The sequence below is a fragment of the Myiozetetes cayanensis genome, unplaced genomic scaffold (assembly GCF_022539395.1).
Source record: "Myiozetetes cayanensis isolate MyiCay16 unplaced genomic scaffold, myiCay2020 scf6-25, whole genome shotgun sequence".
Taxonomy (NCBI): domain Eukaryota; kingdom Metazoa; phylum Chordata; class Aves; order Passeriformes; family Tyrannidae; genus Myiozetetes; species Myiozetetes cayanensis.
The window spans coordinates 46,195,447-46,216,377 of record NW_026087853.1 but is presented as its reverse complement, the minus strand read 5'-3'; the positions used below and the strand labels follow the sequence as shown (position 1 = coordinate 46,216,377).

The window sequence follows — 20,931 nt, the reverse complement described above, 5'->3', positions numbered from 1 at the left end:
CTGCTTTACAACCCCCTCAACTCCTGCCTGGACTTCCCCAGGCAGGGCTGGCAGAGGATCTGCTGCCGGGTGAATGCTGGCAGAGGTGGGCAAGGGGGAGAGAGCAGCATGCCCCAACCTGCTTAAACAATGAGATCACCTTAAAGAGTCACACAAACCCATACACTGCCCTGGGCAGCTCTTGATGAATGCAAGTGAGCACAGAGGCTGGAGAACTGTGGACCAGAGCAGGCACTGATCCCGGGGGCTGCGCTTGTGTGCAGTGTACTCCCCAAAAATATTCCTTCAGAAAAATTCCCATGTTGTTTTGCACAAGCCCAGGGGTCAGATCTGTGCCCCACTCAAATCTGAGTGCTGTAGGCTTCCCAGGGGGGCAACTGAAGGAAACGCTGTTGGCCAGGGTTTCTGCTGCAGCATCCCCAAGGCATCAGCAGTGTGTGCTGAAGCACAGGGCAAAGCAGGGAGGTCGCACGTGTCCACACAGAGCTCTGGCTAGTGATTGATGTGTCTTGGCAATGGGGACACAGCACAGGGATGAGCAGTAACCAGAGCTATGCTGCACCTGTGCTGGGCCTCCTGCTTTTTCTCTGATTTAATGTCCCAGTTGAGAGGTGATGTCATTTCAGAGGGAGCCAGAGAAAAGGAAGTGCTGGAAAAGATAAGGAACTTTAACTCTACCCATCCCGGTTTGACTGGGTTTTGAAGCCAGAAGCTGTGTAAGCTGCAAGCCAGGAAAACATAAGAGAAGGGAGGAGAGAGGTTTGTTGAAGGACACCTTCCTCTTGGGCCAGTGGGAGCTGACACCTGAGTGTGCTGAGATCTAGGGTGATGGAGGACCTTGGATGTTCCCAGGTGGTGTGAGCATGATTTTATGCACTGCTCTGGCTTCTCCATTACATTCATCTCACAAACACGTCGAGTGGGTTTTCTGCAACACCAGTTTAACCTCACCAGAGCCTGGGTGCCACACCAGTAGACAGAAGGGTGCTCCAGGAAGATCAGCAGAAATGCTGCCAAAGTGCTGGAGAAGGTAAATGGAGAATATACCAAGGCTGCCCTGCTTCTGAAGGGGAGAGAGACTGTCTCATTAAAAGGTCTTGTCTAGCAGTGGAGATGGGACAAGGCTTCCCATGGTACTGAGTCCAGAGACTTGGACTTTCAAAAGGATCTTGTGGAGGCATCCTGGTCCTTCTGACAGTCAAAGGCAGTCAAGCCCCCAAGTCCTCTCTGCCCTTTGGGTGATGTCAAGCTGCATCTGCTCATTCACATGACTGGGAAAACCTCAAGGGGGGCTTGAGGCAGATATGACTCAACCCCTCTCTGTTGCATGAAGCTGCCACCCAGATGTCCTCAGCTGAAAGGGAGTGAGGTTAGGCCACCACTAGCCAGACCTGGCTCTACTCTGGAGTATGGGATCAGTGAGTGAGAGCAAATCAGGATCACCACTGGTCTTAGGCAACCAAGCAGGACATGCGACAGCACTGGGGGTTTTCCAGCTCCTCAAGCTGCCCACCATGCAAGTTTGCTGCCCTGCTTAAGTCAGTACTCTTTCCTCTTGAGCTGGCAACTGGCTTTCAGGCTTTTGACCGTGCCAGACACTATAAAAACAGCTCTGGTTGCCACATGCCACCTACTGCAACCTCAGCTGGGGGGTTTCTCTCAGCACTGGGCTTCAAGATTCTCAAGCTGGGTGTGACTGCCCAGCAGCTTGGTGCAGTAAACTGGGTGGTGCTTGCTGCCATGTTAAGTAAGATAAGAGCATGAAAAACAGCAATGGCCTGCAGATACCGTGATACCTGTGTGGTCCAACATGGTAGAAATCCTGGACTCAGCAGGGCTGGGCAGAGGGGGCATCTCCCAGAAACCACAATGTGTAAGTGTAGCTAATGGAGCAAGGTTTGGGCTGACCTCCCCAATGCAGGGAGCTTTGCACCTTGGTGGGCTTGCTTGTTGTCACCCTGCCCTGATGGATTTTGCTATCAAAAAGCAACCCTGGCTGTCCTCAGAATACTAGGCAGACAAGGAAAGGACTTTCTCGCCCCGTTATATGTCTGAATGAAGTTGTGAAGAGCCAACTGCATTGAAGAGGGTGTGGGTTGCTATGTGCAGGAAAAATCAGAGCTGGATCTCCATTCCTTTCTCCATGTGTATTTCACAGTCATCACAATGTATCTGTGCTGGTTAGCAGTGGCTGGTGGCTTTTTGCTCCTCAAGGCTCTGTTCTCAGTGCAGCAGGGTTATCACCACTGTGTCTCCAGCCCGGGTCTCGGGGTGCCAGGTACTGATGATCTCGGCCTTGCTGTAACGAGCTCATTGTCCCCATTTTCTCCACAGGAGGTTTTGCCACTTTCTCGTCCTGCTTCCCGGGGCTGTGTGAAGGGAAGCCAGCTGCCATTCTGCCGATGAGCATCTCCCAGCCATGCTTGCCTGTGGCCAATGTCGGCCCCACACGTATCCTGCCACATCTCTACCTGGGCTCCCAGAAAGACGTCCTAAACAAGGTACAGCTCTGTCAAAGGGACACATCTGCCCTGTCCCATCTGGGACCTTAGCCATGCAGAGGGGTGAAGCTATTAAAGACCTCCTCTCCTGCCCAGTGGGAAGCCCCTGTGTGGTCAACTGGAGCCTATTGGGAGGCTGAAGGAAGGGAGTGCACAGGAGGGAGTGCACAAGCAGAGCGTGGCAGAACTGAGGAGGGTGTTTGCAGGAAGAATTGTCTTACACTCATGAGCTCTGGGGTGATCAAACTCTTCCCAAGTGCCTGTAGCAAACTCAGAGGCAGGAGGAGCATGTCCAGGAAAAAACCTGGGCTTGGAGGGAGAGTTACCACAGCTGGAGGGAGATGTGGGATAGGAGCCAGCTTTGCACTCACCCACCTCACCAGCTAGACTACCAGGTAACACCAGTTTCAGCAATCTTGTGATCCCCTTGGGAGCCAGAGGGAGTAGGAGCAAGATGGGGTATTCAGCCAAAACAGCGTGGGGATGGGCAGCTCTGGCCACAGACAGGGGCTTGTTCAGGAGGCCAAAAATGAGCAAAGTTTTGCTGTGATGAGAGAGGAGAAAAGAGGAACAGTGCCCTTTTAAAGGTACCGGAAGGGCTGTGTTATGGTGTCATGCCAGGGAAGGAATTTTGTTTAAAGGAAAAATAATGATGAGAAGAAAGAAAGAGGAATTGCAATTAAATTGCTTCCAGGCATCTGCCTACCATGGGCATGAGGGAGCCAGTCAGGCGTCCTCACCCAGGGCAGGCAAGTAAGGAGAGGGACCACAACACCAGAGGGGTTTTGGAGACAGAAAGGAGGGAAAGAGAAATTATATACAGGGAGTAGAAGAAAATGAAAGAGAAAAATGCCAAGAATGTAAGCCTGGGAGCTGGGCTGGCTCCGTGGAGCCTGCTGGGGCGGGCAGGAGCCAGCCACTGGAGAGCCAGGGCCAAAATCCTGGTGCCTAAATCCTGAGGAGCCAATGCTGAGCAGGGAAATTGATGGTTTCCTTTCCTCCTGACCTCCTTGGAGGGTTTTGTTTATCTTTGGGAACTGTGTTTTCTGCCATCCCCACAATGTGGCCATTTGCTGGAGAAGATGGAAGCATTGCCCATGCGTGGTCTCTGACCTCAGTCTGTTGCCTGTGGATAGAGCATCTTCTGGCCACTTTGGTTAACGTAGGGTGCTACCAATGATTAACTCCACTCTGCTGGTGAGATGTCTCCTCTCTCCCTCAGCTGATACTGTCACAGCCTTCAGATACAGATTTTGCCGATTTCCATTCTTGTATTTTCCTATTCCTCTCATACTGGGGTTCGTGGGTTTTCCCCTCTGAAACCCCCTTCCAGGTGTCTTAGGCTCTGCTTACTTGGACCAAAATAAATATCTGCTGAGGTTCAAACCTGTGTCATCTAAATTGACACAACCTTCTCAGCTGGTCTCTGCTGTATTATCATCAGCTAGGCCAAGGCAGCAGTAGGAGACTCACAGGAGAAAATATTGGGATGGGAAAAGGCAGGGAGTGTGCATGGCAAGACAGATCTTCAGCACTTGATGCTGGCTGAACTCAGCTGATCATTTGATGGCTTCTTTCCCACCAGGATTTGATGACGCAGAACGGGATAAGCTATGTCCTGAACGCCAGCAACTCCTGTCCCAAGCCAGACTTCATCTGTGATAGTCACTTCATGCGCATTCCTGTCAATGACAACTACTGTGAGAAGCTGCTTCCCTGGCTGGACAAGTCCATTGAATTCATTGGTGAGCTTTTCTTGCAATGGTTGCATGGCCTCTGGTTCTCAGCCTTCACGGCCTGAACTCTTAGCCTGTCCTCCATGGTCTTGCTCCCAGCAACCGTTGTCCTTTCACACAAAGGGGCTGAGAGCTGGGGAGGGAGGATAGAGTCATTTTGCTCACCATCTCTGTTCTCTGTTTCCTCTGCCATGCTCCAGACAAAGCCAAGGTATCCAGCTGCCAGGTGATTGTGCACTGCTTGGCTGGGATCTCCCGGTCAGCCACCATCGCCATCGCCTACATCATGAAGACCATGGGTATGTCGTCAGACGATGCTTACAGGTGAGTTTTCCCCTGAGGGCAGGGGTGGTTATGCCAGTATGCTTCACTCCAGGGAAGGAAAGCAGGCTGAGCCCAGAAAGAGAGGGTCAGGGCTCCTTGAACCTTCTTCTTACCTTGGGTGGGTCCCAGTAAAACCAAACCAAACCAAACCAGACCTCCTCTCATAAAGTGCATGTAACAGGGAATGGTGGGGAGCGGTAAAAGGGAGTGGGGAGGCAGTCCCAGCTCTAATCCTGGGGCATCCCAAGTCCCCATGGTTCCCCAAGACCTCTTTCTTTCGAGGGTCTGGTCAGAAGGTTCTGGACAATGTCTTTTCTGCCCAAAGAGGCTGAGAGAGTAGGGGTGACCTACTGAATGACCAAACACCAACTGGGGCTGTCTGTGTTTCTTGGCAGGTTCGTTAAGGACCGTCGCCCGTCCATCTCGCCCAACTTCAACTTCCTGGGCCAGCTCCTGGAGTATGAAAGGAGCCTGAAGCTCCTCAAGGCCCTGAAGACAAAGGGTGACCGGGGCGAGGGGGATGCCCAGCAGGACCCAGCAGAGGTGGCTGAGGGCAGCCGGCATCCCCTAACACCTACCTCAGAGAAGGCCGAGGATGTGCCGAGAAGCACCGGCTCGGTGTCCCCCCACAGTGACCCCGAGCGGCAGGGCGGGACCCCAAAGGTCCTGTCGCCCACCACCCTGCAGCAGGGTCTCAACGGCTTGCACCTCTCCTCCGAGCGCATCCAGGACACCAACCGCCTGAAACGCTCCTTCTCCCTGGACATCAAGTCTGCCTACTCCCCCAACCTGCGGCAGGACCCCCCTGGACCCCCTGGACCTGGGGAAGCCCCCAAACTCTGCAAGCTGGACAGCCCCTCGGGCCCTGGCGGTCTCAGCCCCTTCTCCCCAGGGGCGGAGAGCCCCGACCGGCCATCGGGGCCCGAGCTCCTGCTGGAGGCCAAGGTGAGGCAGCGGCGGAAGCACCGGCACCCGGCGGGCTCGCCAGCCCACGGGCTCAGCCTCAACATTGGCGGGACCTGCGCCACACGCAAGAGCCCCGGCGATGAGGACGGGCTGCCACCACGGCTCGGCCAGCCACCCACCGCGCCCGGCACCGCCACTGCTGCCTGGAGTGGGGTGCACCTGGAGTCCCCCAGCACTCCCTCCGGCGAGGCTGGCTGGTACTTTGGCAAGGACTCCGGTGGTGCCGGCGGGAGTGGCGGGAGCCTGTTTCCCAGCACTGGCCCGTACCCGCCGTTCGGCTGCGGCGGGGTGGCGGGCGGCTGCGAGATCAGACTGAGGGACAAGGCGCGGGCCGAGCCGCGGGACGGGCGGCACAGCTGGCATGAGGAGGCCGGCGCCGAGAAGCAATTCAAGCGGAGGAGCTGCCAGATGGAATTCGAGGAGACCATGTCCGAGGGCAGGGCTCGGGAAGAGCTGGGCAAAATCAGTAAACAGTCCAGCTTTTCAGGCAGCATGGAGATCATCGAGGTGTCCTGACATTCACCTGGGGCGCCTGGAGAGCTGGGATGGGGACAGGGCGGGGGGATATTTAAGCTGGGGGGGAGAAGGGAGGGTGGGGGTGGGATGGGGGGTGTATTTATACTTGCGCGTGCATTTTCGGGAGCGCAAGCGCTGAAACCGAAGCAAAGGTGGATGAGTCTTTCCAAAGTCGGGAAACATAATGGCGGATGCTTAGTGTCCCTCCTGCACTTGCCCCGGTCCTTCCCTCCCATCCCCAGAGGGTCCCAACCCTCAGAGACCCGTACTCAAAGTTTGGGCGTAAAACTCAAGTGGGAAGAGGCAGGGGTTGCAATTTTGGCTGTGGGGACGGGGCACAGCATCTGGAGGGGGGTCCACAACTGCCCCTTCCCTGCGCCCTGGTGCACTAAGCATGCTCCCCTGTGTTTCTCTGGCTAAGTGTCCTAAAAATGCTGCACTGAAGCAGCCCTATACATATATAAATATATATTATATATAATATAAAGAAAAAAAACCCCGAAAACACACACACAAAAGAAAAGGTAAATGGTTTTACTGCGATTTTTATTGAGACGTAAATAATATTTCAATTTTTTTGTTTTGTTTTTAATTTATTGAAGCTGTTCATTCTGGCAATGATTTGCAGACAATGTGGGGCGGTACTTTCAGCTCTATTTTTACTGTGTATGGTATTTAAATCTGAAATACGAGTTTCTAAGCAATATCTGAGGCCTGTGGCTCCTTCTATAGTTCATGTCCACAACATAGATTTCCCCCCTTCCCTCTGGGCACACCAACAAGGGGACAGGAGACTCTTCTGGACACTTTTTCTAGAAATGAACAAGTAAACAAGCAAACCATAAAACCTTCTTAAAACACAAACTGAGCCAGAAAACTCTTCTGGAAGCTGCTGCCTCTTCTTCACACCTTGGTCTCTGTTTGCTTTTCCTCATCTCCGTCTATTACCGCCATCCCGGGCATCATCCCATCCCATGCATTGTCCCCATCCTGGTCATCACTCCATCCCAGCCATGCCCCCTCCCCTCCCTTCCCTTGGGCTACCCATCCTCACTGGAGTGGGCAAGAAGGGAGTCACCTGAAATGGATGAAAGGCTGCAAGGTGTCATTTCCAGCTGCTGGGGAAGGCACTGGAAGCTGCCACAGCAGAGGCAGGGAGGCTGGTGGTAGTTGGGATTTCTTGTTGGGAGGGATGTTGCCTGCCTGCCCCAGCCCCTCAGCTCCCCCTCGCCTCAGCCACCTTGCTTGGGAGGGATGGGCACCACTTTCCCTTTGGAAGCACTGGTTTTTCAGGCTTCCTGCATCCTTTGTTTCACATCTGAGAAACTCAAGGGGAATGTGTTTGCAGGTGCTGGTGCTCCCCCAGGCCTGTTCCCCTGCAGGCTGGCTCCCCTCTTTCCAGCGGATGATAAGCTGTCCAGACACGAAGCTCTGCAAGCACATGGGGGGGCACAACTGACTTATTTTCAGAGGTGGTTAGCTGCTTCCTCCCATCTGGTGGGAAGCCAGGCTCCTGCCCCCAAACCCCAATGTCAGGATTGTTGAGAAGCTGCTTTCTGAAGCTGGAGGCACTGAACTGCCTCCACTGCAAAGCACATCTTTCCCTGTGGCTGTCTTTGCTTTCTCCCTTGTCTCGCACTAGTTCGCAAAGCTAATACCTCAGGGGTCTGTGTTTGTGCATGTTTGTGTCCTGTGTCATCCTTGGAGTGTTGGGTTTGTTTTTTTTTCTGGGTCCACATGGTTTCTCTCCCTTTCCCTTGTTCCTCCTCGTGTCATTCATTTCTATCTTTAAATCAAACTACCCGTGACAAAACCAAATGATCTCAGGTTTAAAACTGAACACAAAGCAGAGGCGTGAGAAGCTGCAATCATGGAAGGAGGGGCTGCTCACTTCAGCTCGTTGCTTCCTCAAGCACCTCTGTGTTCGCAGTTGAGGCAGTCTCCCTGGAGACTCCTCACTCTCTTCGGGCCGGCTTTAGTTTTTCTGGTTTTCCATGGAGCTATTTGGTGAGATGCAGGGGAACCCCATGTGCTCCTGCCTGCTTCCCCGAGGCGTGGCGGGGAGGGATGGGGGTGGCTGGAGAGCCAGGGACCACCTGCCTCTCTCCCCACGTCACTTTTGATGAGGGTGAGAGATCTCAGTCAGTCCTCAGAAACCTGCCACCACCCATCTCTGCCTCCAACAACCACCTCGAACCTGCTCAGTGTTGCCAACCTGAACATTGCTCCCTTCTGATCGTGAAAGGGTGATGACACTATTTTCTAGGCTCCCTTTTTAGATTCTGAAAGGCATTTGGGTCCATCCCATGAGTCAGACAGCTATTTCAGGAGCTCCACTTGCAGCAGGGTCTCCTAAGTAGGCATTGATGTCAAGGCCAAGGAGGGAGGGGTAAAAGGCTTCATTCTCCTTCTGGTAGCCCAGCCACCAGGCATAGTGTTAGTGTCACCTGCCTCCTGGTCCCTCTTCCCCTTCTGCTGCCCTCAGTGGCAGCATCTCTTCCCAACCGTGCCACTGGTCCTTGTCTGCTGATCTCTGCTCCATAGGGCTCAGTTCCTGCCCATTCCATAGTACTCCAGGGTTGGTGCCAGCACGGACTAATTGAGCTCAGGTCCGGCAAGTTGCTGGCAGGAGCTGGCTAGCTGTAGTTTTGAACAATGCAGAGGGGGCTAAATGTCTTCCCAAGGGATTTAATAGAAAGAGGACGGCGGGTCAGCACAGCCAGATGGGGACATGTGATTCATCCTGTTAGCTGACACTGTGTTACAAGCTCAAAAAAGCAGATGGAGCAACGCAGGAAGGAGAGGGTGCATGTTGTAAATGAGACCCTGAATGTCTGCAAGGAGGCAGATATGTGGTTTGCTTTTTGTCATCTCAACTCTGCCATCACCTGGATGCTCCTCAGACATGCTTGAGGTGTTAAGCACTATGGACTCCTCTGAAACCAGAACAAAGATAAGTATATTTTAAGATTAGTAGGTCATAAATGCCAATAGACATTAATGATCCACCTCTGCAGCCTTATTTTGATGTACTTTGCATTCATCCCCCTCCTTTACATTGGGCATGTGCACTAGAAGCCCTCACATATAGAATATTTTAAGTCTATATCCAGAAAATAAGCCTTGATGGAGCAGCCCTGCCTGCATGTCTCCTACCAATGCTGACCCAAAGCCATCAGGGTTACCAAGTGGCTGGCAATTAACTTAAATTATTTTTTTAGATCAAACTCTGTCTTAGACCACTTTGTCCATGAATCAGAGAGCTGTGAGTTGTCATGAGGATGTATGTGCTGGCTGGTAATCCTCCTCATCATCTGTCAGCCAAATCTTTTTATAGGCTCTCAAAACCAGATGACCCAACCCAAAGCCTCACTTGAAGCAAAAATCCCCTTTCAGTGGTGGTCTGATGAGAGTGCATTCGTTTGTAGGGATCTACAGTGGCAGAAGTGTGAGCAGAAGAGAGGAAAGGTCGCTGCTTTCAAGGGAGGAATCAAAGCTCTTGAATGTCCAACAGCAAAGGCAATGAGTGGCTGAGCTTTCCACCGCACGAAGGATTGAGCAAAGCACAGCTCTCCTTCAGACTAGAAAGGACATAGCGCCTTTTCCTCCAGCCTCTGCTTGTCCTGAGTATCCCAGACACCTTCCTGTCTGCCTTTTGCAGGGGCTGAGAGAAGCTGGCAGGAGGGCAGTGATCAGGTTGGCAACACTGAGCCAGAGGCTTGGGTCAGAGCAGGCTCGTCCCTGGCCTCAGCAGCAGCATCCCCAGCCCTGCTGCTTTCCCAGCCCTTCTATTTGTCTGCTTGTTTGGACATCCGTCCCCTTTACATCTGCCCCTTAGGAGACAATGCCCCCCCAGAATCCCCTCTTGCTGTCCCCTTTACCCTCCCATCCTTAATACTAATGATAATAAGCTATCAGTGTTGTCATTGCAATCTATGAATGATAGATTTGAGTATTTATGATTATTATTATGATTATTATGGTTATGATTCTGTACCTTTTTGCTTCTTACTCTTTGTATGTTGCTCTTTGTTTCTCTGTTGTGAATAAAAGCAAGGCCCCATCACACCTTCTCTCTGCTCCCCACAGCCCAGCTGTGGCTGCACTCGGCACAGCTCCTGGCTGCCCCAGGCCTCAAGAGGCAAACCCTTGTCAGAGGAGCTGGAGGAAGGTGCTTCCTAAGAATATTAAGGCACCCAAACCTGGAGCAGATCTATTCTCTCAACTCTTCCCTTCCCTTCCTGCAGCTCCTCTCCCCCATACAGGTGCCTGCTCATTGTTGCAAGAGGCAGGAACCCACTGGCATAAACAACAGAACATTAAACAGCAAAAGCTTGAAGCTTTTGTAACAGTCTTAAGGAGCATTGGCCAGGCATCCAGATCATGGAATCAGCTCCCTCCGGGCTGTGGGTCGTCTCACCTTCTTCAGCTGGCTGCACCTACAGGCTGCATTTCACCCACAGGGGCTTCTTGCTCTGGCATCACAGGTGACTTGCAAAGCTGCCCTGCTCACCGAGCCCAGGCACGGCCACGCTGCTTTAGCCAGGTGTCCTGGGCTTGGCTTGAATGTCCTCCTCATGCCAGTCAACTCCCTGCCCAGGGACAGTACAGCCTGGGGAGGACATGTGGCCAGTGCTAGAGCAAGCTCAGTGGCAGAGCAGCAGGTAGACACGTGAATGGCCTCCGGTACCTGGAGGGATTTAGGAAAGGGATGGCTCCCAACATGGGACTTGATATGGCTTTTATCTAACACTGGTAAATTGAGGTGTCATAAGCAGACAGAGTCTGGTGCCAGTTTTTTGCACCCATTGCCTGTGTTCTTTGTGTAACCTGGAGGTTTCCAGATGACTGTAAGGTGGAGGAGGTGACATTATGGGAAGGGAAGAGGAACCCCGTCTGCACTGTGGTACTAAACACTCTCCGTACTGCGCCAGCCCCATGAAGAATCATTTTAATTTGTGGGGTTTAACTCTGCCCTTCTCCAAGTGGCCCAGGCACAGTTTCTTGTCTCTGTCATGACTTTGCTTTGTTGTGGGTTGGGGTCCTTCTCATCATGCTGTGCTGAACACATTTCCAAGGTTGCTCTGAGACCACAATGGAGAGGAGAGAGCTCAGGTCTCACCCCTCTCTTGGGGGACCCTGGTAGACCCCTATTGGGGTCCTGGTCCAGCATCACCCTTCCTACCTCACCTGCCTTTGGGGCAGCCGTGGACAGGCAGGGAGCAGGCAGGTTCCGACCATGCCGGGACTGAGCCTCCTCTCCCACCCTCATCCCTGCAGGATTAGACCCTTCTTCAGCAAGCACAACACAGAGAGGGGTCTGCACACACCCTGGTGTACCAGGGTGTACTTGGGGAATCCCAAGCAGGGAAGAGAGGGTCTGGCCACCAGCCCCACCACGCTCCCTTCCTCGCTGTCCGTTCGGCCAGCACTGGCGTCGGACCCGGGGAGACACCCTGCCCCTGCCTTGTCTTTATTTATTTATTACCAGAGGCTGTAAACAGCAGTGCTTTTCTACCCTCTACTTTCTTTTCCTTTCTTTTGTATTTTGGAACAACGTGTTGTAATAAATACCCGAATAGGTGTTTTAACAGCTGGTGTCAGCCTTGGTTTTTGAGGGTCAGACTTTCTCAGGGTGGGGCTGGACGATCCTCTTTGGGGGTCTGGGGAGGGAGGTGGACCTTTGGCTGCACTGATGAGGGCCAGAGCTGGTGGAGAGCTGGACACAGAGGCAGGCCTGGACACAGCCAGACCTGGAGGTGCAGGCAGACCCATGTCTATGTATAGGGTCCAGCAGCTGAAAGCTGCAGCTGGACTAATTCAAAGCAGAAATAAGACTCATGGTTGAGAGAGTAGGGGCATAAAAATTAATTGGGGCATTCCTGGGCTCTCGGACTGCAAACAGCCACTCTAGGGACTTCTAAGGGTCCAGTGTGGCTCCGAAGCTTTAGGCAGGTATCTGAGCATCCCCTTTCTAGTGGAAAGTGCTGGCCAGCTCCTGCTTCAGATGGGTATACCTGCAGTGTAGGGAATGGTACAGAATCAGGGAATGCTGAGCTAAAGAGCACAAAGGCATGGAGTGTTTTCATTTAAGTTATTATTACTACTATTACCATTATTGTTATTATTTTTCTTCCCAGCTATGTTCTGCTCCCACCTTCCTCCTGACACGATGGCAGCGTGTAGCTGCACGTTTGCTGCGCACTACAGCTAAACCCTATAAACATTCCCCGACCCCCCCATGGCCACGTGAGCCATACTGGCCAACCAGCAGCCCCATTTTGGCTGTCCTCAAGCAGAAGCTGGTGGAGGTACTTCCCCGCTCCCCCTGCAGCAGGTTTTCTTTGGAGGGAGGAGAAGGTGTGAGCAGGCTCCCTGCAGCTCCGGCTCCAAAAAGCCTCAGCACTTATTGACTTACACACAGAAGGGCCATCCATCCCCACAGCTGCTTTCCACAGGCTGGGCTGAATCCCCATGTCTTTTATAAATCCACTCCCCTCATCCAGCTGCAGTTGCTGAGTCTTTTGTAAAGCCTCTTGAAACTACTGCCATCAGCTGCTGCTGGAGTAGAAATGACACTGCCCAGTGTGAAGCTTCAGCCTCCTGTGCAACTGACACCATTGTCAGCTTCAGAGAAGCTGTTTGCAAGTCCTCCTCTCTCAACCACTTGTTGCCATGCATGACATGGGAAGGGACAATTATTTATTACAGAAACATGAGCACTGCTCCCATTTCCCTCCCCATTTACATGCTCCTAGCTTAGTTTTTCCAGACCTGCTGCCCCAGGGAAGATGCTGCATCTGAGTCCCCAGAGCTGACATCTTGTGCAGCTACTTCCACAGGCACAACTCAATCCCCTCGTGTTCTAGAGAGGAATTCCCTCTGGTCCAGGGGACTGGCAGTAGCACCCACGTGGGAGGGAACCCAGTTGAAGCTGCAGGGTGCCTGCTTTTAGCTGGGGCTGGAGCTACAAGTATGCAGAGGCTCTGTCCCCTGGCAGAGTCACCCCTGGGTGTGCAGCCAGCACGGCTTCCTCCCCCTGCCCTGGTGCCGAGGCTGCCTCTCCTCTTGCTCCTTGTGGTTTGCACAGCAGAAACCATTACTGCAACAAGAAACCCAGGATCGTCCTTATTCCAGCTCTCTGGCTTTTATTGACTCAGAATGGCTGCCAAGCCTATAAATAAATGTTCCTTGAGCTAAATATAGCAGCCACTGAAATAGGTTGCTGGCTATTTATTTAGCTTGTGGCCTCTTTGAAAGTTTGCCAGTCCATATTGCCTTTACCTTCGTGCTGTCCCACCCCAGGCTATGGCCACCCACCACGGGAGCATGGCTGAGTCAGCACGGGGTGAAGGGGTCACAAAAATCAGCCCCATCTCCTCAGGACCGGAGAGCCAGGGTGACAGGGTTCGGCAGCTGGATGAGCTTCGGCACCCTGCACCCTGCCCAGAGAGCTGGGGGTCCCCAGGAGGGACATTTGCTGGAGCAGTCAGGCAGGGACTGAGCCAGTCACAAGTCAGTTTCCTCTCCTGAGAAGACGTGAGATCTTTTTCCAGCACCAGAGCCTGGAAAAGAGAATCTATCATCTCCCCCAGGCTTTGAGGCATTAGGTGGTGTGCATTGCTTTTCCACACTTTGCAGGAGCATAAATATGCCTGGTGCACAGAGTTACTGCGTGTTAGGACCCTGAAGGCACTCAGGGGTGTGAATTTACCCCCACCCATGCACCCTACTTGAGGCAGGACACTCAAACCTGTACCCTGAGCCATGCTGGGGCTGTGACCTTGTCTCTGGCCCCAGCTGCTGGGTGGTCCTCAGGCAATGCTGCACGCGTGGCCCTTCCCAGCTTGACCCCACTTCGTTGCGTGTCTGGGAGATGCCATTTGCCACACTTGGGAGATGAGCCCTTACTAAAGACACCACACTCAGGGACTCTCCATGGGATGCATGTTCCTCCAGAGCCCTGTTGGTTGTGCATCGATGCAAGAAGGGGTGGGCTTCACCTCTCCAGCACTGATGGAAAGCAAGGTGAGGACTGCTTGTGCTGCAGACACTCCTCTACTCTCTGAGCCTAACAGAAATAAGAGTCTACTTACCTTGGGCTGTGATGAATTCACTGCAGCTTCATGCCAGTGAAGGGAAAAACCCCGTCACTCCCTGGAAAGCCACATTCACTCCTGGAGCAATCCAAGACCATTAATAATGTTTAGCACTTACAGAGAGTTTTGCTAAATATGAGCTAATCCTTACAACACCCATGGGAGGGAGAAAAGTAATTATTGTTATTGGGCTTCACTTTTCCTTTTCCATGTACCCTTGCAAATGGGAATCAGCTCTAGTAAGTCCAGAGAGCTCTGGAAATCGGAGGATAATCCCTCTTGTCCCAGTTTGTACAAATAGGAAACCTGGAGCAAAGATGGCAGGTTATTTGCCAAAGGCCACCCAGGAAGGCAGAGTTGGAGTTGAACAAGTGTGTATGAGAGAAATCCTGGCCCCCAAACCTTCTCCTACACCACCAGACCATAATTCCTCAACTGGCAGGGTAATTTTGGTCCTCTGGCAGGGTAATTTTGGTCCTCTTGCAGGTCCTCACCTGCAGAATGCCCAGAGACATGTGGATGCTTTGTATTGCACCTCACCTTCCCCTGCACAGTGTCACTTCACAAGGTGGTGAGATCATAGAATCACAGAATATGCTGAGTTGAAAGGGACCCACCAGGATCATCGGGTCCAACTTCTGGCCCTATGCAGGACACTCTAAGAATCACACCATGTGCCTGAGAGTGTTGTCCAAACACTCTCTGTGGCATAAGGCTCTGACAAGGCTCATGAGCATATTGGTTTGGTGTATTGATGTAGTAAGTCACAAAATTCCCACACATGACCCCTGCTTCTGGAAATCTAGATCCTAGACCTGCAGCCATGTGTGGTAGATCTCACCATCCTTCAGCCACTTGGAGAGCAGCCCCCACAGCTGTGGCCAGAGCACCACTGGAAGCATGACAGAAAGGAGATAATGGGATGGTATCTGGGCTTGTCTCAGCCAAGTGGCATTGGAGAAAGGCTGGTTTAGAGAGCTGAAATGCTGCTGGGGTCCCTCCTGGGGTGCAGAGGGTCTGGGTTAGAATGTCCTGGATGAGAACAGAGGCCAAAATGTGGGTGAACTGCCAGCCCGGGTCCTTTGCAGGAAGAAAGGGCAGTTTTAGGCGGTTCCATAAAACCTTCCGTGCTCCCTGGCCACACTCCTCAGCTGAAACCCAGGCACTCTGTGTCTGAGTGGAAATACTGTCTGTCAGCGGTACCCAGATGATGTCATTTAGTTTTCCAGGCTTCTGGGCTGAGCCAGCAGCCTGAGCCAGTATGACTGGAGATGCTTTATTTAGAAGGAGCCCAAGCACAACTGAGTCCAGGCCTTTGCAACACCCTCTGCCACCTCCCTTCCCTGCTGATGCAACCCCATCTGCAGCAGGGTTGTCAGGCTGCCTCAGAGGAGGTGGTTCTTGGAAGCTCAAAATGGGATCCTGCTGGGCAGGTGGAAAGGGGGGATGCATTAGGGGACAGGTGAGGGTGATGCTTAGTCTGTGCTGCCAGGTGTCCTCAAGATCAGGAACCTCCAGTTACTTCTGGTCAATGTGCACAGCAAAGGAGCACTTGTCTCCTCACGTGTCTTTTACTTCCCTTCAATTCCCTGAGAAACCTCGCCAGAGTTCCCTGCACAGCAGTGGTCACCCTCCTCATCCTCACACTTGACGTCTCCAGTTACTGCAACCAAGCCTCAGGCTAGCTTTGGGGTCTTTATAGTTGGAAAACAAATGTTTTCACCCACTGACATCCCCTAACCTTCCTCCTCTCCCTCAGCAGCATCTCCTGACAGGAAAGCAGCTAAGAATAGCCCTGCTGCTGGCTCCAGGCTGGTGCTGTTTGCTCAGTGACTCAGAGCTGGCCAGGCAGGCACTTACTCAAAGGGCCCCATTACTCATCTGTCTGCACTGCCCCAAGGATGGGGTTTGTGTCTCTCCTTTAAAGATGCTTTATTTATTTCTTTTTAATAAAGCCACCATCCACAAAGAGAGGTAGTTACCCTGCTCTGGATTTACCACTTAATATGTGTGCCCTGACCCAAAATGTTGCAACCCCTATAGATCACACTGGCAGCCCCTCGTATTGCTCCTACTCACTGCCTTGCCAGGAAGGAGCTGTGTCAGCAGGATCAGGGCAAAAAACAATATCTCCTAAAATCGCATTTCATGTCACCAGGGTAAGCATGTAAACGAAAATTCTCTCCTCCAGAAACCGTCTGTGTTGAATCTGTGCCCAAATCCAGCTGGCCCCTCAGATGCCCACAGCATGACCCAGCTGCTCCCCTCTTGCCCGCAGCCCACGTTAATTGCAGCCCTCCTTCCTCTCTGCAGTGTCTCCCTGCCCAGTGGGTGCTGCAGTGTCTGCAAAGCACCTTGGTAAATTAAAACAGGCCTCCGTATTAAAAAGTGGCTTCATTTCCAAACAACAAAGAGGCAGCATCTTCCTCATCTGGTTTGGTCCCTTGAGGCAGTCTCTGAGTCACAGCGAGTCATGCTGGGAACAGAGCTGCATCCTGACCAGGGCACATCTGTGTCTGCAAGGCACTGCCATGACAGAGCTGCCGCCGCTGGGGGAGGACACAGCTCCTCTCCTGCTCTGCCACAGAGGGGATGCTCGCCTGGGATATGGCAAGCGTGCCACTGGCAGCAGAGTTGAAGGAGGTGTGTTGGAATGACATTTTATTCTCCCGCTGATACTTCAGCCCCATAGTCTCCCTCTTTTGCTGTTCTTCAGGCTTTTCTTCCAGCTTTTCCAACCCTGCTGCTTCAGAGCATCACTCTTCAACCCTGCTGTCATCAGGGAGCCCAGTATTCCCCTCCAAGATGTTTCATGAAACCTCAGCACCAGGAGGGCTACCTGAGAGAAGCCTTCATGCCAGGCACACCTGGGGTGTCCCAAGCCAGGTCTGGTTTGTGTTTTGCACAAATGCATGTTGGGCATAGACAGATCCACTCTGCATGGAAGCAGGCAGCTGGTCTGGATTTGGGCTGTGACTGTGGCACTTCTCACCACCCTGCCCTGGGTCTCCACATAACAGATGCTGAGGGTCTGATCCTGCACTACCAATCCCAGGGGAGCCTTTCCATCCATCCTGGATGAGTGGGCTCCCAGTGCCTCTCTACAAAGCCCTGCAAAAGGCACCCAGGGGCTCATGCCTCAGAAGAGATGGTACCCCCAGCTCTGCCGTACTGAGCTCAGTTAAGGCTGACAGTAGCCAGGGGTGCAGGACAGAAGGAAGTGGGAGCCTGGACATCGGCCCATGGGCTGGAAATGAAAGCCTTGCATGCCCTGGTAAGCATGTATTTGCATGCTTCCTCCTGACCTCCTTTCAATAACAACCCCTGGGGCCATCGGGCTGGGCATTATGATGTAGGAGGGCAGGACCAACCTGCCTCGTTCGATCCTGTCTCGCAGACCCCACTGCCACCCCATGGCATCCATCACACAGCCAAAGGCTGCCAAGTGACCCTGGGTGGCAACCCTGGCAGCTGGGGGCACAGCAAAGCCAGTCCGTGCTGGAGGAGGCAACGGGAGCATCAGTGGCTCAAACCAGAGCTTTGTGGGACGTCTTTCCCTGTCACCTGCCGCAGAGACGGGCTCTGAGCCGGGCTGGAGGGAAGTCCCTGAGATGTGCCATCAGCAAGTGCCGTGAGCTGGCCCTGCAAAGCCCCGCAGTCCCGGCCCCCAGCGAGGCGAGAGAGCAGCCTCTACTGGCAGCTCCCGGCGCCTCGGGAGCCTTAAAACCATGGCAATTCTGTCTGTGCAATACTAGGACATAGGAAAGGAAGTTTACCCTCGTTTCTTCTCCTTCAGGAGAGCTCGGGATGATACTTGGTGCTGGACAAACTCCTTTCTGCAAGCTTGCAGAAGCACTGCTGCAGGTGTTTGGTACAAAGAGGAGGAGAAGGAGGAGGAAGAGGAGGAGGAGGAAAGAGGGATAAAGGCAAATGGCTGGTAACACGCCTGGTTGAACTGATACAGGACAGAAGTCTAGAGGGCAAAGACTTCTGCAAAGCAACAGCCCACAGAGGGCCAGGAGTCCCCAGCCTGGCCTTGGCCCCACCAGGCTGTGTGACTTGAGGAAGGGCAGGTGCCCACTCCATGCTTCAACTCTGAAATCTTTTGCACCCTATAGGTGCAAACTACTGCATAAAAGCAAGGCAATGGAGGTTCAGTGTCTCTGCAAGCGATGTGTCCTCCTGCAGCCTGGCTGGAAAGGACATATCAGCTCTGGTGTTCACAGTGTCCAGCTCCATCTCCTTTCCAGGTTACACATGGTACTGGGGAAGGGAAGGGCTCCATGTGCTCTTAAGTGCCACATGTGTCCTGTTTCATTCAGCTGAACCATGTGGTTTGAGTCTGAACCCACTGAGGACCATTTGACTTGGAGCACTGGCAAACTCAAGGCACCAAGTGTTAGACTGTGGGCAGGTGGCTGTAAAAGATGCTACAGTCCCCTTCTAGGAGATCCTGCTCTGCAGCCCTAGACTTCTTTACTCCCATCCCAGCCTGTCTTCTTCATCAGCAAGAGAGGTCAGTGACAAGTGGCCTTACAGATTCCATGTGCCATCTGTGACACACATGTTCGGTTCCCAACATCAGGAGCTCTGAGACACTCAGCACCAATCCTCTCTCACACCATCATTTTGGGGTGGGCAGGAATGCTGCTCCCTTCAGCCTGTCTTCAAGGCTTGGCTTCGGCTCTGCCCTGGCATCCCCTGAGCACAGTGCTGTGACGACATGTCTGCACTTGGGCTGCGGGAGCCTCCACACAGCCACCGTCCAGCAGACTTGGTGGTGCCCTGAGCAAGGGCCAGACTGCCTCATCTCCAGCCCAGCAGCATTAACCTTCCCCCACCAGAGACATTCCTCAGATCTTGCTGATGCCAAGCAAAAGTACATCATAAAGTCAAAGTACTGCCAGGGCTGCCTCTCCCTGCTCTGCTTTCTCCGTTAATTGCTGCCCAGGCCATCCATTAGGGACAACAGCCAAGACATGCAGGAGATGCTCACCACAAGCACCTGGCGTGCCTGACTCACTCACTACAAACCTCTGGGACAGGCTAGCACTGAGAAAATACCCAGGCACCTGGGTCTTTGTGGTGCTTACCCCTGCTGCAGGGTGAGCCCAGACAGCTGTGGGTTCAGCCCTGGGCACCATGCTGAGAGCAGGGCATGGAGGGTACAAACAAGTCAGAGATGGAAGAAGTGCTGTTTTCACAAAGGTGAAGGCACTGGTTGACTAAGTGGTGCCTGTGAGGGGTATGGCTGAGGCTGTGATGTTACTGAGCCAGCACAGTGGGATGCATTTGGATGACTGAACTTTCTACCCTCACCTCTTCCCACTTGGCCCCATAATTAGTCCTCTGGGTCACTCAGGGCTCCTGACATACTTTCAGCCCTGATGAGTTTGTTTATCTGTGGAATCCTAGGGGGGGGAAGGAAAATTTGGTATTCTTCTGAAAATCCTGTTAACCACATTCCCCTGGTTTTCCGTGCTGCAGCACTGGGTTCAAGGCTTGCCTGGGGGAGGCAAACTCTGCTAGGCAAAGCAGGAGCAGTCAGTGAACAGGAATAGCTGAGGCTTAGGTGCCTCCTGCACTCAGCCCTGGGCATGGACTCCTGATGGTATTTGGTTTCACCCCAGCCCCACAAGCATGTCCCTTTCACCACTTCAAAGCCAGGCAATCAGGTGCCTGGCAGAGCAGCAGAGGGACTACAGAGGTCTCTTAGGAAGAGAAATAACCTCCTTGTGCAGGGGAATCATCCTTCCTTGGGGTATTTTTATATCAGAGTGGATTAAAGGGGATACAGTCAGCAAGATAACCCAGATCACAGCAGGGTGTCATTTAGCTCAGATAACCTCTGCAGTTTCGCCAGCTCTACTGTGCATTTGATAGCACCAGCCAAAGACCAAACCTTGATACCCCTCCTCACCAAAAAAAAGGGTCCGTGCACAGAGAAGTAATGAAAAAGGATCCTCCTGCTTCCTCCTGCACCAGGCAGTGCTGCTGACAGAGCCACAGGGACAGCATCAAGGCTTTCTCTGAAGCAGAGGGGCTGCCCTTGGCTCTCACACCCACCAAAGCTATTAGCAATGAGCTCAGCCCGCTATTATCGCTGATCCAGGGAGTCTGGAGGCTCTCGGAAGTGCAGCTATTGATCCATGCCTCTTATACATCCACCTCAGGCCTTTGGTTTCAGGAAACCTCTTTGCCTCTCCTCTCCTTGTTTCTTCTCTGCAACCTCCAGGAATGCTTTTCTGAGGGACCTTGAAACTGGAAGTTAAGGGAATAGAAACCAGGATTGCAGTGAGAGGGCCAGGGATTTATCCAAACCAGAACTATCTGTTTGCTTTGGTTGACTGGGTGCTTTATTCATCCTCTCAGTCTTCCTCAGTGGAGGAAGGAGAGGACATTTTCCTCAGGGTTAGGATTATAGGTTAAGGGAGGGAAAGCTTGGTGCCTTGCATGGGAATCCACCCTTCATGGTCTCTGCTCATCTGTTGGCATGAACTTTTTAAAGGGGCTGTGCCCATGGAAGTGTCCTCTTCATCCTCTCCCATGTTTCAGAGCTGCCAGCATGACCTACACCATCTGGTTAACAGGTGACTGCACCCTGATGGCACAAGCAGGTAAATCTGTTAATCTGATGGGGAGCACTTACTCAGGGTAACAATCAACTCAGCATCATCCTGCTACCCCTGAAGGACAATCCTGCACCCCTCGAGCTGCTTTTCCCATCCACTCAGGCTCACCTTGCCCAAGCAACCTGAGTGAGGCAGGTTGAGGATCCTCAAGGGATGT

General features: G+C 52.9%; 1 protein-coding gene across 5 annotated transcripts in view; it reads left to right on the top strand.

Moving 5' to 3' along the window:
- The window catches only part of DUSP8 (dual specificity phosphatase 8), a 46,705-nt gene extending 35,071 nt beyond the window's left edge, over window positions 1-11,634 (top strand). For all 5 annotated transcript variants that reach the window (XM_050335995.1, XM_050335994.1, XM_050335993.1 and 2 more), the window contains 4 exons: window positions 2,335-2,501; window positions 4,087-4,246; window positions 4,438-4,561; window positions 4,957-11,634. In XM_050335995.1, coding sequence (XP_050191952.1) covers window positions 2,335-2,501; window positions 4,087-4,246; window positions 4,438-4,561; window positions 4,957-6,043 — 1,538 coding nt within the window. In that variant the 3' untranslated portion in view covers window positions 6,044-11,634. The remainder of the gene's footprint in view (window positions 1-2,334; window positions 2,502-4,086; window positions 4,247-4,437; window positions 4,562-4,956) is intronic.
- Window positions 11,635-20,931: the final 9,297 nt, after the last annotated feature.